The following is an 18,150-nucleotide window of genomic DNA, read 5'->3' on the forward strand; positions in this document are numbered from 1 at the left end:
TAGGTGCCTTCTATTTTGAGAAGAGGTGTAGCAGATGCCATTCCCTGGCAAGGAAAGCTCTGCATATTAAAGTGGAAAAGTACAATTTTTTTATAACAAAGTCTCACAGGAGGAAAGCAGTGAGAGCTGTGGCGGTGCAGCACTACCATGCAAGGACTTGAGGGGTGGCTCACCGCTGCAGACAGCTGGCACGTCCCTTCCATCCTGGGACATATGAGCATGGCAGTTCTCCAAACTGGCAAACATTTCAGGCATTAACACTTGGAAAATTCATCCGTTAAAGCCAGATGTACAAATTCAGATTAAAGTCTTACTTTTACTCGTACATAGCAGGTTTCCAAAAGGGTCTCTAGGCTGGCAGGTACAGGGAGCAGGTTTGTTGGTCTGATTTGGGTCAATTTGTTAGTAAGGTATTCTTTTGGTTCAGATAATTTTCACAGAATGTGTATTTAGGCACTGAAAACACAACAAAAAACACAGCCCAGGAAGGATCCTCGCTATTTACTACATGTCAGTAGCCTGGGAAATCTCACAGCATGAGCAGCAGTTTGGAGAGATGCACCTTCCTGGATCATCTCCTTTAAAAAATAGCTTTCCTTCCTTTTTTAATCATATACATTGTGGTAAATGAGGAAAGCAGCTCGAGGGCGTGCCATTACACTAAGATAAAACTGTCCTGGGAAACAAGCGTTCAGTCCGCGGCCACCAGCACGGCACTGACTTGGAAATCATTAAGACCTCCTTCCCCCAGAAGTTCATCTTGATCAATACATTAAAAGTCAACGGGGTCCTTTTTCGCTAATTAAATCAATTTCCTAAAATGCTGGGTAAATCCTTCTCTTGCGTAAGGCTGAAAGGAAATGATTCACAGCGCCTGACTTCTCCTTTATCCTTCTCCTGGAGGTATGGGTCTGGGGCAGCAGCTGGCGACCTGCATTTGGCAAACTGCCTTCGGGAAAGGGAGAGAAATTCCTGCCCAAACGCCTCCTTCCCCTCCTCCGAGCAGCTTAAAGGAGATGCACGTATACCAAACCCCAGAGATGTTAATTTTAGCATCTTTAGATAATTATCACCTCTCAATAAGGAAGGGGCATTTCATTTTCAAACACAGATCTGACATTTTTTAATTAAATGGCAGACAAACGCACACCACAGATTAGACATACGACGGAGTGGGAAGCAGCGATAAGACAAGATGCACTGGAGAGTAGCAAGGAGAGATATGAACCCTTCCCTTACGAAGAACCCTTCTCCTCCCCCTCTACTCTGCCCTGGTGAGGCCCCATCTGGAGTCCTGTGTCCAGTTCTGGGCTCCCCACTTCAAGAAAGATGAGCAGCTACTGGAGAGAGTCCAGCGGAGGGCTACGAGGATGAGGAGGAGACTGGAGCATCTCTCCTACGAGGAGAGGCTGAGGGAGCTGGGCTTGCTCAGCCTGGAGGAGAGAAGGCTGACAGGGGACCTTCTAAATGCCTCTAAATATCTGCGGGGTGGGTGTCAGGAGGATGGGGCCAGACTCTTCTCAGTGGTGCCCAGTGACAGGACAAGGAGCAACGGGTACAAACTGAAGCAGAGGAAGTTCCAGCTGAACATGAGGAGGAACTTCTTCCCTCTGAGGGTGACGGAGCCCTGGCCCAGGCTGCCCAGGGAGGCTGTGGAGTCTCCTTCTCTGGAGATGTTCAAGACCCGCCTGGACGCGGTGCTGTGCAGCCTGCTCTGGGTGACCCTGCTTCGGCAGGCGGTTGGACTGGGTGACCCACAGAGGTCCCTTCCAACCCCGACCATTCTGAGATTCTGTAATGGCCTCTTCCACTCACAAAAGCATCCTCCACATGAAGCCAGCATCAGCCCTTCACTTTGCACTGGCAGCTGCAGGTGGGATTTACCCAGAAAAAAAAAAAAGCCATGTACCCTACAGAAATTTCTTGGAAGTTATCACAGCAGTTAATTTCGAAGGCTAATCCTGACCTGCTTTGAGCTGCCAGGTTACTATCTCTAACATCACCACCTGGTCTTTTGTTGGCTCTGCGTTTCCATCAAGATCAAAAAAGCTTGAAAGAAAGATCCCAAGAACTGAAATGGGGAACAAAGAGCCTGCTTAGCTTTACATTCAGCTATTGAAGCAGAAAATTAGCTGGAAACTAACTTGAAGCTTTTCCCTTTAGCAGCTGAAAGTCAGGAGGGGAAAAAAAAAAAAAGGAAAAAAGCTGAGTTGGCTGCATTTATAAGGGGCTGCTCCTAATTTAAACTTCCCCTTGACATGGCATCAAAGGGCTTTCCCTTGAGAACAGTGTGGAGAAAGAGAACCACTACGTAGGCAGGGTTAGCGGCACCTGGCAGTTTTTCCTGTTTTAATGCTGCTGTATTCAAAAATTCTGGATTATATAGACATAGAATGAATAAAAGGTCTATCTCCCACCCAAATAAAGCCATGCTCCATCCCCGGTATAAACAGCTAAGACATGATGACTTCAAGCTAGGAGTGACCCATGGGTGGACCATGGCTTTACCGCATCAGACTGCACCGATGGAAGAGCATCGCCTCGGTTACTTCAGCCAACAGCAGGGTATTTACAGCCAACAGAATGAGAGGTGTCAGGGGAAAGGGAAACAGGAGTGCTCCCTGCAGCGCAGGTGGGAGAAAAAAGTGGCTCTTGCTTATTAATTCCCCTTCAGAATTGCAATCTCAGCAGAAAAGCTTTCCATTCAAATCTTTATTGATCAAGATTAGAAAGAGAAAGCAGTTTTCTTTCTCATGCTGACACACTTGGGTATGGAGCTGAGTAAGTACGAATGCAAATTTGTGCTGGGGGGAGGGACTGTTAATTTATATCCACAAATATAATAATCCATGCTCCCTGAGCAGTTGTTTTCATCTGTTTTATTGCCAGACTCCAGCCTACCATTTCTAAACCAACCCAATATACAAACAAATGCACAGGGAACGATATAACGGGGAAGCTGGTGGTGATTAACGAGCCACTGGCTAAATCACCGCAGAAATTGAGGGCGAGAGTACACATTGCTACTGCTACTGTATTACAAGAGCCAAGCTCCAGCCCAGCTTCATACGAGGGGCAGACAGAGAGGTAACAGGAAGCTGAGCCTGGAGACTGCACATTTCCCCTCCCAAATCTCAAGAGGCCAAAAAACTACCAAGGCCCCATCACACAAACTTCTTCAACTGCCGCTCACCTGGGCAACTGCAAGGAAAGTGATTTGCACTCTTGTGGAAAATGAAATCGTTGCAGCAGTTTGGATGATTTCTGTGTTCAATTCAAACCTCCCTGGGGAAGTTGTTAAGTCTGGAAACGAGAACAGCTCCAGAAGGACCAGAATCTCCCGGCAGGCTGGGTGAAAGCAGACAACCCGTGCTCTAGGATGGCCAAATATCAATTACTACTATCCTTATTTTGACTCCAACTCCTTCACCAACAGCTGGACACAAACTAACCATCCCTACACATGCACACCGGAAAACGCAAGTTAGGGAGCAATTAACCCTGTGCCTGACAACGGGATTTCACATCCCATACTAGTGCCCAGGAGAAAGTTGGAAGGAAATAAGAGGAAATCCACAGAATTCATTAAGTGGCAAAAACCCACACCTTGCAGTAGGAAGCACACGCAGCTCCACTGATTTATTGACAAAAAGGTGATGTTTAAATCAATCTCATCACCTCTACACTGCAGGAGGGGCAGAAATTTCATCAGCAAGTTCACTTCAGGAAAGCAAATATTCAATGGTAACAAATTGAAACAAAAAACCCCCAAACAACAAACACTGGTCCTGATCCAGCCAGACATGATGCTGAGGTGAGAAGCCAGCGTCACCAGAGTCCCAGACACCCAGAATCCCCACTCCTCCAGGTCCCTGGGCCGAAGTGAAAGCTGGCAGCACTAGCGTGGGCAGAGCCTTAGCCCAGCCCTGGGGGTTTTAAGCTAAGTTTAAACACAACGCACGTGGAACCCAGCCCTTCCAGCAAGCCCTTCTCTGTCCTTACGCACTAGCAGATCTCCGCAGGTTCTCCTAGGGCTTTCCCAAGAAATAAAATAGATGCAAAGTCAGAAAATCCAGACCACACTATGGCAGGAATCTGGGGGACGTGCAGCACAGTCATGATGACCAAAGTTGACAGCTCAGCGATATATACATTGAATTTTTGCACATCTGTCCATGCATATGGATTTCCCATTGCACCTTCTTGGCCATCTGGTTCCAAAAGCATTAAGCAACTCTTCACAATTTTTCATATTGCATGCAAAGATGGCGTGCCTTTGCTCATATTCATACAGGTACGAATAAAATCCTAAATTAAGCCTTTCCCAGCTCCGACTGCTTCTGCAACCACTTTACAATGTGTCAATGTATACTGTGTTACTAAAAGCCATTAATCCACAATGGTTGGGTCTTCTACCTTGCTGAAGGCAGATTATTTAGGAAAAAATCCCCTTAGGGACACACTACTCCAATGATGAGGGCTCCTCAGCTGTTACAAGACCTGCATCTTTGGTCCCATCTTTATAGCCCATCCTTGATCCAAGGTCCAAAACACAGTCCAGAAGCTGGTAACTCTCCAAAACGTTTCGTTAATTTTGGTCTGGATCTCTCTCTCATGCTTTGGTCAGCCCTTCCCGCTGCTGGAAAATTTTGGGTCACACTTACCGGTTCGTCTCACACATCCCCTGGTAGGCTTCAATCACGTCCTCCTGATCAATGTGCTTGTCACTGTTCGGCCAGGTGGCACTGGTGGTGATGCTTTCCTTAATTCAACATAGAAAACACAGCAGCATGACATCCCACGCACCTCCTCCTGTCTTTCAAAGCTCCTGATACCAAACAACTCCCAACCAACCCGAAGAGAGCTTCCTCAGGCATCCATCAGACAAGAGAGTTTCTATGAATTCATACGCATGCAAACAGAGAGCAGCAGAGATTCAGAGATGGAAGGAGGATGCAGTGAACCTGGGGGTTTGTGTGGTCTGAAATACAAAACATACCAAAACCTCGAGGAATGATAAGGCAGTGAATTAAAAAGCCCAAGTGAAAGTTTTCAGAAAATGTAGTCTTCCATAAGAACAGGCCCTAAACAAGAAGCCCTCAAACCACTGGGATGGGACAGGCTCACTTCTTGCCTACACGCCCGTACAAACACACTACAGCTGCACCAGCATCATGAGAGCAGAATCTGCTCCAGAAGCAAATTTTTTCATCCCATTTGCTTGCAGAATAAGCCAGTTTCCACAAAACACCACCAGGAACATCTCGGACCACCACCCCTCAGCGCAGGGCTGGACAAGTTGTTCCTTGGTGTGGTCAAGCAGTACAGACCACCACGGGACACACAGTCATGGGCTGTCTGAAATAACATCACAGACTGTTTCTTATCCATACGCAGAGCATCCTACAACCGTCCCCTCCCCGAGTCATCTCAACACCCAGAGCCTACCAAAACCAAAATGGCAAGCAGTGAATTTGCAGCAACAGAACGGGAAAAGGAAAAGAAAGTCCATCACCCTCACAATTACCATGTTTTTGCACATCTCTTTTTGTTGGGCTGCCTTCATAATCTGCGTCCTCAGGATGAGCACCTCTTCCTTCCGCACTTCCAACTCTTCATTGGCCGACTTCAGCTGATTCAGTAAGAGGTTGTAACTGTCCTGAATATCGTTGGACGAGTTGCTCTGGGTTGCTCGGTCTGCGATAGCCTTCCTCAGCTCATTAAGTTCATTTTTCAGCTTCTTGTTCTCCGACTCCAGCTCTTGCCTCTGAAAAATACCAAGCCATTGACCAATTGGATAAACTGTCCTGCAGTGCCTCGTCCTTTTCTGAGACGCCCTAAGGTAACATGATCACCAACAATCACAGCCGACTGAACGATCAATTCATGCCAGGATCAGGGTTTTGCTGCCAGTCCAGCCATGTGTGGCTCAGAAAAGATTTTCGCTGTCATCAGCAGCCTGCTGCTATTTAATAACAGCACTACAGGGTGACACAGGGGAGATTTTTTCTTATTTGTGGACACTATTTTTAAAAAAGCACAAACGCAACCTGTTAGAGAAGCCAAACACATTTGTTTCTTCTCCACCCCTTTTCCTTCTCAATTGAGAAATCACCACAAACCCCACAATGTTTAACTCATCTTTAATATTCATTAAATAAGGTGGAAGACACCGACTTACAGGACCCTTCATCATAGGAGGCATCCTGTTAGGTGAGCTACGGCTATGGGTCACAGCTGGGGATTCGAACCTGGCCCCCCGGGTCCTGCCCATGGCCCAATCCCAACAACCGACCTTCTCTCTGCACCAGATCTGTGTGGTGTCACCCAGGACCGCTCCTTCTTGTCCCCAGGCCTCTTGGACAATGCCAAAACCCAACAGAATCCATCTCCAACATGGCAGAAACCGAGACACCTGCCAGCGAGCTGACAAAGTCCGGTGTCCAACTGATTTGGGTCAGCACTTTCCCAGGGACTGACCCCCAGCCATGTGGATTCTCTAATGTCTACAACAGCACAAGCTCTTTCCCTGCTGAGATCCAGGTGCTTCCTCTCCTTGCTGCCTTTTCACACTTTCTACAGGTTTCCTGCACGATCCCTCTTAGCTATGGGATATCCGCTTCCTTATCAGCTTTGGCTAGGTGAGCTAACAGATCCAAAAATGGCTGGGGAGGATGGGGGCAATTTATACAATTTATACAGTGTGTAGCTATCACAGCTGTGTAAACCTCGTTTCCATAGGAAACGGGTGTTACAATTATAAATCCTTACAAATTGTAAATAGCATGCCTTCGAGCCGAGATGCGAACGGAATAGCTGATCTGGCATCTGGACACACTCCTAGCTCAACAAACACCATCAGTAATGGAGCACATTCAGGTACTTTATACCATCTGTCATTTAAAAAAAAGATAATAAAAAAGATAAATGCATTTGATCCTGCAATTCCTCCGCATCCACATTAACCACAGCTCAGCAGAGGGAGCGTATGAGACGCTGGCTTTTCTGTAACTGTTATTTAAAACAAGAGTTTGAAGAAGCATGTGCACCATGGGAAGTGGATACCAAACTCTCTTCTTGGTGGCTTTCATGAAGCAATGTTAAAATCTCTGTAGACATGGGCGAGATGCCTGTTGTCCCCTGCCTGTACACTCTTTTTCCACCAGCATCAGCAATGGCAGAACAGAAGCTAAAATAAAATGCTTTGAATGTGGAAAGGGAAATTTCTACTTGTGCTGTGAGAAATGCTCGTTCTTCTGCATAGTCCAACAGCGCTGATTTATCTGACAAGTTACACAGCCAGAACATCCTGAACTCAAACTCGCACTTGTCCCAGCAGGTACGGGATTATGGAGATGTGAAAGCGGTACCCAAGCCCCAACAGCGGTGGAAACAGCCTCACTCTTCAAGGGAGGGGATCACCGAGCAGTGCCGGGTCAAGTACGAGGCGGTGTAAATCAGAGGTTAGCACTGCCATGCCAGGAATTTGTCCTCTCTTCTATTTCTGGTATTCGATAGGAAAAGAAAATAAAATCCTCTAGAAGGTCATTTGGTGATGAGCTTCCAAGTCTCAGGGATGCAACAAATATCCCAGCTATGCGAAGAGTGAGAAACTGAATTATGCATTTTGCTCCTGCTATGAACACAGAGTCAGGGCAAGGACTTCTCAGTGCTTTCACTCCCACTTTCCCAGCCTGAACAAACAAGCCAGAAAATACACTTTTCACTGGGGAACTTTTTGTTTTACAGGCGTAACTCAGGGACGCATCTCCCACCAGCAGAATAATGAGGAGTTTCACATCCCTCCAGCCCTGCATCGTGGCTAACCAAACACCTGGCTGGGCATATTTTGGGACAGCACCTACTGAAAACTCTTACTTGCCCATTAAAAAGGACACATAATTTATGTCTGCTGTAAACATACCAGCGTTAGCCCAAGTTTCTCACATTCCTCAGCGGCACTACAAAATGAAACCACCAGCACTTACCCAAATGAGCTTCTCTAAGCAAGGACTGTGCCTTTCCTCCACCAAAATCTGCACCAAGCACAAGCTCCCCTGTGCCGTGACAGTACAGGACAAAAATATCTTGAATAGGACCCAAAAGTGAACAGAAGGCAGTGAAGACTCAGGTCATGAAGTACTGAGCGAGACGCAGGAACGTCCTTAATTCCCAATAAAACCTGCTCTTCAGCAATAACCATATTTATTATGTTTACCCAAACTGATATTTGTAAGTATCATTCTAAAATGCATAGTAATAAATACATTTACATTCGCACTGTTTATTGTATTTGAACATATGCACCCAAACCAAACACTTGGTTGTCCATGACCTTATCCAAGCACTTCTTCCCATCCAGTGCAAGACTCCAGCTCCACGATGAGTTGCTCAGCCGCATCAGTAACAGCCTTCACACCTCACCTAGGTCAAAACTCAGGCCAGGGAAACAGACTGGTTTCTGAAAAGACACTGCAGCCACCTTTCTAAAACCTTTCCAAACTAGCTAAGGAGTCTCAGTTTCCAAAAAGATAGTCCATCAGTGGTGCATCAAAGCCAAGATCCCTTCCTCCTCCATCAGGTGGTATCTCAACAGCATCCATAGGAAGAGTTTGCTACGTGTAAGCTTTTAGACACCTCAGCCTAGTTCCCCAAGATAAAGACTATTTAAGCTGGCAAAAAGGAAAAATAAATCTAATTATGCAAGACTCTTGAAGGAGTCAGCAAGAGTAAAAATATTGGAGATAAAAATATTCAAGAGAAATAGGGAGAAGAGAGGAAGAGCTTTGTTATAGTCACAGTAGCAGCTGTCATGGGGAAAGGAGGGAAAAGCAGCACTCCAAGTCAGCAGTAAGTCACTCTCATTGCAGACGGAGACTTCAGGCAGCGTCCCACATTGAGAAGTGCCATTATCCAAAATATCACGTGTTACAGCTGGTCATGAAGGTCTGCACCGCATTAAAGCAAGCTCTTAGACCTAGTTTTGCCTTGTTGCAACCATCCGCTTATTTTCCTGCAACTCCAGCGAGAACCTTGTGCTGGAGGATGCTTGAAGAGAAACACTTGCGGTGCAACACCACTAAAAACTAACCCTGAGATATGTTTCCTTGCAAGTTCCTCTTCTACCTGCTTTAGGCTAAAGGTTGAAGAACCCTGCTTTGTTATAACATGTGCTACCTATTCCCATGAAACAGTATTACTGGAGAGTTATAAAGGTTTGTTAGATACGTAGGACCACGTATGTTAGCATGTTAAGAATGCAGAAAGTAGGAAAACTCACAATTAGTATTCACCTTCTGAACTTCCTGGGTTAAAACCTGAAGAAAACACAATCTGTGAACTCACATAGAAGTCAGAACTTGAGGAGCCATTTAAGCAGGCGGCGGTTCTCATCTGCTGGGTTTTCCCCTTCCAAACTGCAGCTTCACTTTGCTTTACAAGGCCAAGAAACTTACAGTTTCCATAGCCACGTTTAATCAATTGAAGACACTTGAGCAATGATTTTAAAGCTCTACCACTCTTCTTCTCCAACGGGCTGCACAGAGGTACTAATGAAACTCCTCAGGGCTTCCCTCAGTCACAAACAGCTTGTCTAGCACACGCAACAACAGTATCAGGCTTAGAGACTAAAAACTGGATGGACCTAGCGCCAGAAAAAGCTACTGCTAGAGGTATGCTCTTGGTGAGGGTTGAACATACATCCTTTCCATCTCTAATTTCTGCTTTTCTGCATCCTTCTGAGGAGATGACGCAGACAGCAAAAATAGGCATTACTACTGTCAGATGGTTTAGTATGAAGTTACCCTGGGCAACACATGTTCCTCTGGATTTCTCAGTTGTATTGCAACGTTTGTCAAGGTGACAGAGAAAGAAGGAGCATCTGTAACGTAGGTCAGCACTACCAAAAAAAAAACCAAACCAACAAACCCTCCTCCTTACAAAGCCTATCCCAGAAACTGGCTTTCCAAGGATGAGGAGGACAAAAGAATTGGCCTAACAGTCAAGACCAGAAGTATTTGGGTGCAGTTAAAGCAGGAGGACACAACCCACACAAGCTGCCACAGGAGCCTAGCAGGTTTTGGTCACTCTGTGTATTGGAGGGAGAAAACGATGGAGGCAGAACCGAAAGGATTTAGAGCTGAAGGAGATGAATTGCAGGGTAGGGCAATAACTGGGAAGCCCATCCCAGGCCAAGCAGCTGATGGAGAGCTACGGCTTTCAAACTGCTATTTCTAACTGCCAGAACTGATTACAGGAGGTTTTGGGTTATTACCACGTTCAGAGAATGTGATTGGGCTCTTGTTGCCATGCAATATGTTACAGCACTAAGTAGGAGCTTTCACTCACCTTCAGACTGTTATATGCAAAATCTTCGTGGTCTGAAGTCACTTCAGTCTTCATTTCAATTACCTGTGTGGATTAGAGAGATAAATTAATACTTAAAAGCAGCCAGAGGAACCAGCACATGACAGCTAGGCATGCCTCCATCAACAGCATCGCTGCTGGCCAACTCAACCATAATAATTTTACTAATTGTCCTTAAACAGAGTTCCAGCAACACGTAGCAGGGCAGAGGCCACTTCAGGAGAAAATGGTTTAATCTTTCATTAATATCTTGACCACTGTGGCTCACTGCAGCTTTCAAACAATGGCATTACAGGCAAAATCTTCAACACAGCGGTTAGGAAGCAGGTTTTTAATCTGCCTCTGGTGCAAGGATGAGCAGTTAGGGAAGTTTCCTATTTCATGTGTTTCCTGCAAACTGCTAGAGGTGATCAGTAAGAACAACTGGTGAGGCAAGTAAGTAATTAAGGTTGATGATCTTGTTGAGTCTCTTCTTGCATTTCTCAACAGACACATAGATCACACACTGGAGAGAAATAAACCAAATAATTCCCAAAGCAACAACAGCCCCAGAAATTTCAATTAGGAAACCAAGAGCGATGGCATTTGCTCAGCATTTTCTATAAGAGCATCTTTACTGCTTCACACCACCGCAGACAGCACTGCTGGTTCGTGGCATGCATCGTCTCCCCCACTCCAGCCCCTCAACAAGCACCACAACCCCGGTTACGGATGGCAGGGTAAAAAGTATCCAGGAGATCTGCTATGAAAAGCCTCCCCACGCCAAACATCAGCTCACGGGCGCCTAAAGACAGTTGTATTTTCAGATCACAGTGCCAGCCAGGACCGACTCCTGTCTCTTAAGTCACCCCTGGGCTGTCAGTAATCTTGCTCTTATTTTTGTAAATAACTTCCAACTGCAGGTAGATATTTTTTCACAAGAAGGAAAGAACACATCAAAGGAATATCCCCGCCCTGCAATACAGAGAAAAGGAAGAACGCTAGCAGCTATCTTGCTATTTCTGATTTATTATACCATTTTTAATGCTATATTCGTATAACAAAAAAAATAAAAAGCGCCCCACATATAGATTATAACGATGCCAAACTGAGGACACAAGCCTCACGCATCTGTGAAGTGCTTATCAGCTCACGCCACGCGCTGCTGGATGGAGAGAACCCAGGCCTTCACAGAAACGCTCGGATAACCCAAATTGATTGGAAGTGTTGCTGGAGACATGGGGTATCAGGGCCTTTCTCCTCACGGCTCCTGAGCACAGACACGCCTCTAGGCTGGACCCAGCCAAAAAGCGGTACCCGTGTCCGTAAGGCTGCGGCATCACGTCCATCTGCAACCTTCCAAATACTCACGCTCCCCTTCCTCGTTCTGACCTCGGCTGACAAAACTCAGGCCGCGCTTCAAATTTCTCAAAAGAGAAGGAAACGGGATCAGCGCAGGCAGAATAAAACGTGCCACAATTGACTCTACATTTCATTGCTTTCAAGATACTCAAGATGCTGTCCTAAACCTGTTATAACCAGTTTATATATACATATATATATATATATATATATATATATATATATATATATAAAATTTCTGTCCAATTGTCTTTAGCTGCCAAAAAAGTTTCTCTCCATTTCCCAGCTGGCTTTGCTGCCTCCTAACTTGAACTTGCCACTTTCAAACCTCAGTTCCGACATCGTGTGTCCTCAGGCAATCAAGGAAAGCCACTTACCAGCATGAAATACTGGCATCAATGGAAAGCCATCACTTACCTGGGATTTCTTGCTCTCTTGCTCCTTGTTCTCCAGCTGGGTTTGCAGCTTCTTTCTCTCCTGCTCGAGCTCCCTCACGCGTTTCTGCAGCTTTAGGAAGAGGGTCATGTCCATGGCGGCTTTCTCCATCCCGACCTCCTGGAGGAGAACAGGGGAGTAGAAAAAACCAGAAGACCTCAGTCAAGTTTTCTAATGCTGTACAGTGCCAGGTAAGCCCTGAGGGTACATCAGCTCTGACCCCAGCTGGTAACAGGAGCATCCCAGGAAAGACACATGCTTTCAAAGACCAACCCCCTATTTTAAGCACCTTTTTTTTTAAGGTCAACAAACAGTTGACCTGCTTCAATAAATCATGGAATGTTTAACAGCCCAACAGATAGGCGGGTTGCCTGGGGCCACAGCTAAGAACATTAAAATGCCCTCTGCAGTCCCTTCTAGCCGAGTATTTATTAGCTGCTTTTTAATTGGCTTTACCCAGAACGTTTTACATTGGAGAATTGCCAACAGTGATAATTGTGGCTTCACCAAAGGCTCTCAGAGCAGTTTAGAAATATTAAAGCAACATAACACAGCAGCCAGCAAAGGGAAGCAAGGGCTTCTGCAGGCATCGTACATGGGACACAAAATATGGTCCTGCCAGTGGGGTGGCAGATCCTAGGAACATCCGTCATCCACGCAGGCTCTCGAGTCATGAAAGGGGAGTTTAAAAAGCAGCCTATTCTAGCAAACCTAAGCAAAACACATTTGCCTTTTCCATGCAATTCTTGATCGCCACGGAATAATTGATGCTGCTCTTTTCTGCATTAGGAGACAGCTGATTGCAGGGGCTGTGCTTGCCAGCGAAGCAATCGTGAAGATGCACTGGAATGAAAATTCTCAGGGCAAGGGGGTAAAGAACTCTGGTATGTTTGGAGCATCCTCCTCCCCCCGAGCCTGCCCGCTTGACTGTACCTCCACTTGCTGTACGACATCCTCGGTGTCTCCTATCTCAGAGGTTGATATGGATGGGTAATTGGAATCAGACTCCAAACTGCTCTGGTTGGATGGGTTTCTTCTGTGCCCCGGTGCTTGCTGCCGAGGAGAGGTGTAGATCCATAAAGCATTCAGTGCTTAAGGAAGGATTCTTTGCAAAGCATTGTTTCTTAGAGCAAATATTTGTCTCTATCAAGGTTACCTTTACAAAAGCACTGTCACCTTATAGTGAATTCTATTTTCTAGTTCTTACGCCCTACTGTAACATTCACATTAACACAAGGGAATAGTTTAAAATGTGAAGCAATACCGAAGCTCAGCTGAAAAATTCTGCATGAATTAAAGGCTCTTCATGATACCAGACCTAGCAAGTGCAAACATGCAAATTTGAGCTCAAGATTGTGCTGTCCACAGCACCCTTCGGGGCTCCCTTTAAACACTCAACCTTCCACCTAATCCAGCAGCACTCTCTTATCTAATTTTCAACAGTTCTTCTAACACTTTAGCAGAGCTGAACACAAAAACTTTTGAAACTCTGAAGTCATGTTGTTGAGTTGGGTTTTTTTTGTGTTCTTTGTTTGAACCCAGCACCTACACACGAACATCACCAAAACAACAAGCAGAACAAGAGGCCTGAACCAGCTTTTTCCGAGACTGACAGATATCTCTATGCAGTTACCAGAGCAGCGTGAAAGCTCAGGCTCCATTCAAGGCACACATATGCTTCGGCTCCAGTGTGGAAGTTCAGTCGTAGAAACACCATGATAACGTCAGTTCTATTAAGTGTTTTGGGAATGAGCGAGCCATGTTATCCAGGCACCTCCATCAGGTCCAGGACACAGCAGAACAGGGCTAATTTCAGTTTCATTACCTTTATAATAGTCATTTCATCCCGCAAGTTGTCGTATCTCTGCTCCAGCCTCGAATACTCTTTTACCAGGTTCTGATAACGAGACCTCTCTTCTTCCAGCTCTTTCTTCATCTGGGTATTTTCCTCAACTGTGTTTTGTGCAAATTCATCTTTAAAATAAGACAAAAAAAGAGAAAAGAATATATGATCATCCTCTCTGAAATGAACTCCTTGTAAATAGGTCCAATAACGATGACTCCCTAACAAAATGCTCTCTGCCAAGAACCTTTAGAACACACCTAAGCGTTCTCTAATATTTAGAGACTGTTATAGCCTAGGTCTGTCTCCTCGCCATTTGGAACACCTTGACTTTTTCTGCTCGCAGAGCACAGTCCTCTGCCATTTGAGTTGAAGAAAAATCCCCAGCACCTCCGAACCTTCACATCTATTCTGCTTAACTCAGCTGTGCCAGTGCCAGCTCCCATGGGCCAGTCATAAACCCACTCAAGAAATAAGCAGTGCAGCATGGAAATACATTTGTTTTTAAGAAGTGGTACTCGCTGCATTTAAAGACTTCTATGCCTGCTTCCCACCTCCACATTTGGCACAGGAGCAAATCAACAGCAGCATCCCTTTCTCATGTCATCATCAACCATTTACGGTGGTAAGACTGCAGGGGTTGAAAGTATTTTATATCCAAATAAATTCATTTCTTTGTTAAAAACTCCCTTTTGCAAGCGAATCTGGTCCCTCCCCTTTTTGAGAAACTGGGCAAATAGAGTTCCTGTGTCCTTTTAAACGGGTGAGCACCAAACAAACCCCCTCCACTTGCTTTTCCCGAGCATCATGCTCCAAAAGCATCCCGTAAAAGATGAAGAAATATTTACAGCAAGTTTCTTTTTAACACGTTATTTTCATTCCTTTATTTTGCATCGGGCTGAGAGCAAGGGGTACTTCACGAGTACCACGGAACAGTGATAGCTACATCCACAGAACAATGCATGATGCTCTTTGTAAACCCTGCAACCAAATCCAAGCTGAAAAGGATGCTAAAAAATGAAAAAAGCTCAATACATGCATCAGAGTTTCCTTCATGGTTTGGGATTTTCCCAGACTGCTTTCCTCTAAGTCTCTGCTTTAAAAAACACTCACAGACCTCTGTCACATTGGAGAAACCCTTGGTCACAGCTCAGTATCCTTAACAGTGCTGTTTCTTGGATCCTTTACTCTTCGATCGTGGGACGTTGTTATTCTCCACCCTCCACCCCCAGCAGCCTCGCTGCCTCCCACATCACCCGGAATAAACGCTGCAACGCAACTGAACTGAAACGCCCTTTTGGGTACTTTATTCCATATTTCACCAATTAAACCAGCCTCTGCCTTGCCATCCACCAGCAGGACAGCACCAACAGAACTACCCACACAACAAAACCATGACAAAACCCGCCAGGAAAGGGGGCAGGGAAGATTAGCTCTTTTCAAGATAGGGGCTAATAGCAAAATACGCCAGAAAAACAAATTTCAGGGGAGAACAGTTCAGATCCTCACTCAGTGGAGGCAATGCTATAAGCTATAAGCTATTACCTTCAGATTGACACAGTATCCTGCTGTTGAGCTCCTCTTTTTGCTGCTTCAGGAGAGCATTTTCTTCTTCCAAGTCAGATATGCGCTAGGAAACAAGGGAAAGAATTACTGCTTGCTGCAGGTCGGAGCCTCGGCAGAGAGATTACATTTCACCCAGCTGGAGACAGGAAGCTTTGTTTGGGCTTCCTTTGCTGTTTAAAAGATCTGTCCCCTTGTGCTTTGCCAGTTATCCTTTGTATGTCAGGGCTTGAAGTGCAGGAGAACTGCACTGCAACAACAGAGACGAACTTTTCTCTTCCCGAGCGCATTTCTCCCTTAATTAACGTTTGCAGCAGAATCTTACAAAATACTGAGCAGCCAGAATCGGCGACCGCGACCTGCAGGAGTAAAACTCCTACAAGCCATCAGGTCATCAAATCAGAGGTTTATTTCCACAGCTCAGTGAGCTTCATGGCTGTCTTCAAGTCACAGCACTGACTGGTGCTGGGCGGGGGGGAAATACATCTGTTTCAAGCAATGAGTACTTTAGTAGTTAGGAGGTGATACCCGTAAATGTAAAATTTCCACTTACCAGAGTGATTCTACTTAAACTAAAGGAGATCCTTGCTGTTTTGAGAAGACAGGAAAGCGCCAAGATAAAGAGGCTCCTCAATAACGCTACTTAGACAAACTTGACTTGCTGTTTTGGGGAGGGATAAGAAAGCTCTAAGATAGAGAGACTCCTAAATAACGTTATTAGGACAGCTCAGCCTTGGGAGGGCAGATGCACCGAGCTACAGAGATAAAGAGGCACCACGAGGGCAACAAGACCAGAGCAAAACAACCTGGAAGGACACGGTACGCGTGATCTTAGAACTGAGTTTGTGCAGAAACAAAGGTCAACCAGCGGACACTGTGACGAGGAGTATAAGCCTTCATCTTGAGACCCCCAAAGACCACCCGAGGACGCCAACAGACATGCGTGAAATCCATTAACGTATGCTAATTAGTTCTAGCAAAAGTCACGAATATGCTAAGCATTTCTTGGAAATATAATAAATATGCGTATTGTGATTGTATTTAAGCTGAAATGACAGGGTGTCTGGCGTGCACGTTTGGAGGAGAGATCCCCTGTGTGCCCAGCGCCGCAATGAAGAATCCCTGCTCAATAGTCTGCTGACTACTGGGTCTTCAGTTACGGCTCTTCACGGCACCAGAGGGACACAGTGAGCCTGAGTGCTAACTCTAAATAGTTCAGGCTTTTCTAACTTCATGTGTATTGTACCCATTTGTGTAATATCATTAGTCACTTCAATGCTTCGCACACTGCTGCAGAACCTCTAGCACAGTGATGCACAGTGTGTACTGGGGCCTTTGGTAACGGCACATCTAGCAGTTAATGAAAACAGAAACTAAATCCTGCGAAACAGGTGGGTTTTTTTAAAAACTACTACTTGATTAAAATGGAAGCACAGCCACTTGGCACAACAATAAGGCTGGACTGACGCTGACAGCAACCTATCCCATAATTTTCTTCATCCTCAGGAATTCTGATGCGTTCAACAGCGTTATCTCAAAACACACACACAAAAAAATCACATTATCAAGTGAAATATGCGGCTACAGTTAAGCGGGATGACTCTGCTGCTGTCAGGTAGGAGAACAAACTGACACATCATCCCGGTGTAACACCATTCCCCATGCCTGCTCCATCACATCCTCTAGCCATGCTTCGAAAACAGCCACACACAGCAGAAGGATCTCAAGATGCCAACAATAAACAGCACTGTAAACACCATAATAGACGTTTTCACTGCCAGAGAATAATAATTTTGCTGTCACCATGAGATTAAGTTTATAGGTAGCCCAGCTGGCACACATTCCTAGCACAGACTTCAACCTTCCACAGAAGCACCCTCATCTCAAGGTATTTTATCCAACACTGCATATGCCGATACATACTAATGGTGAAGATAAAAGCACAATGAATATTTTACTGTAAGTCACAACTGAAGCAGTCACAGCCCATGCACAGAAACTGGAAGATTCCACCACCCCTCACCCTCCGACCCGTTCATTTCCTCCAGCTGTCTGCATGAGACTACCACCTCCTGCTTCTCTATATACATAGTAGGAAAGTTGGACTCTGCGAATACAACTAGAAAGTAAAGAAAACACAATTTAAAGTATGCAGAGCTACTGGGATTTTAAATGCCCTGAACTGGGCCATGATTTTAATATTCTGTACCAAAACCAACTCCATTCCTTCCTTTGCACATCAAACTGAGAACTGGCTGAATGGCAGAACTCAGAGGGTTGTCATCAGCAGCGCTGAGTCTGGTTGGAGGCTGGTAACTAGTGGTGTCCCTCAGCGGTCACTACTGGGCCCAGTCTTGTTCAACTTCTTCATCAGTGACCTGGATGAAGAGTTAGAATGTACCCTCTGCAAGTTTGCTGATGACACCAAACTGGGAGGAGTGGTGGATACACCGGCAGGCTGTGCTGCCATTCAGCGAGACCTGGACAGGCTGGAGAGCTGGGCAGAGAGGAACCTGATGAACTTCAACAAGGGCAAGGGCAGGGTCCTGCACCTGGGCAGGAACAACCCCATGCACCAGTACAGGCTCGGGGCTGACCTGCTG

The 18,150-nt window shown here is 45.6% G+C and overlaps 1 protein-coding gene across 2 annotated transcripts in view; it reads right to left on the reverse strand.

Annotated features, from left to right (window-relative positions):
- The window catches only part of LOC142358911 (unconventional myosin-Vb-like), a 165,594-nt gene that overhangs the window by 20,570 nt on the left and 126,874 nt on the right, over window positions 1–18,150 (reverse strand). For both annotated transcript variants that reach the window (XM_075411545.1, XM_075411544.1), the window contains exons 23-29: window positions 15,530–15,614; window positions 13,967–14,115; window positions 13,075–13,194; window positions 12,124–12,261; window positions 10,348–10,410; window positions 5,528–5,767; window positions 4,665–4,762 (exon numbers count right to left, since the gene is read on the reverse strand). In XM_075411545.1, the coding sequence (XP_075267660.1) occupies window positions 4,665–4,762; window positions 5,528–5,767; window positions 10,348–10,410; window positions 12,124–12,261; window positions 13,075–13,194; window positions 13,967–14,115; window positions 15,530–15,614 (893 nt within the window). The remainder of the gene's footprint in view (window positions 1–4,664; window positions 4,763–5,527; window positions 5,768–10,347; window positions 10,411–12,123; window positions 12,262–13,074; window positions 13,195–13,966; window positions 14,116–15,529; window positions 15,615–18,150) is intronic.

The sequence above is a fragment of the Opisthocomus hoazin genome, chromosome Z (assembly GCF_030867145.1).
Source record: "Opisthocomus hoazin isolate bOpiHoa1 chromosome Z, bOpiHoa1.hap1, whole genome shotgun sequence".
NCBI classification, from domain to species: domain Eukaryota; kingdom Metazoa; phylum Chordata; class Aves; order Opisthocomiformes; family Opisthocomidae; genus Opisthocomus; species Opisthocomus hoazin.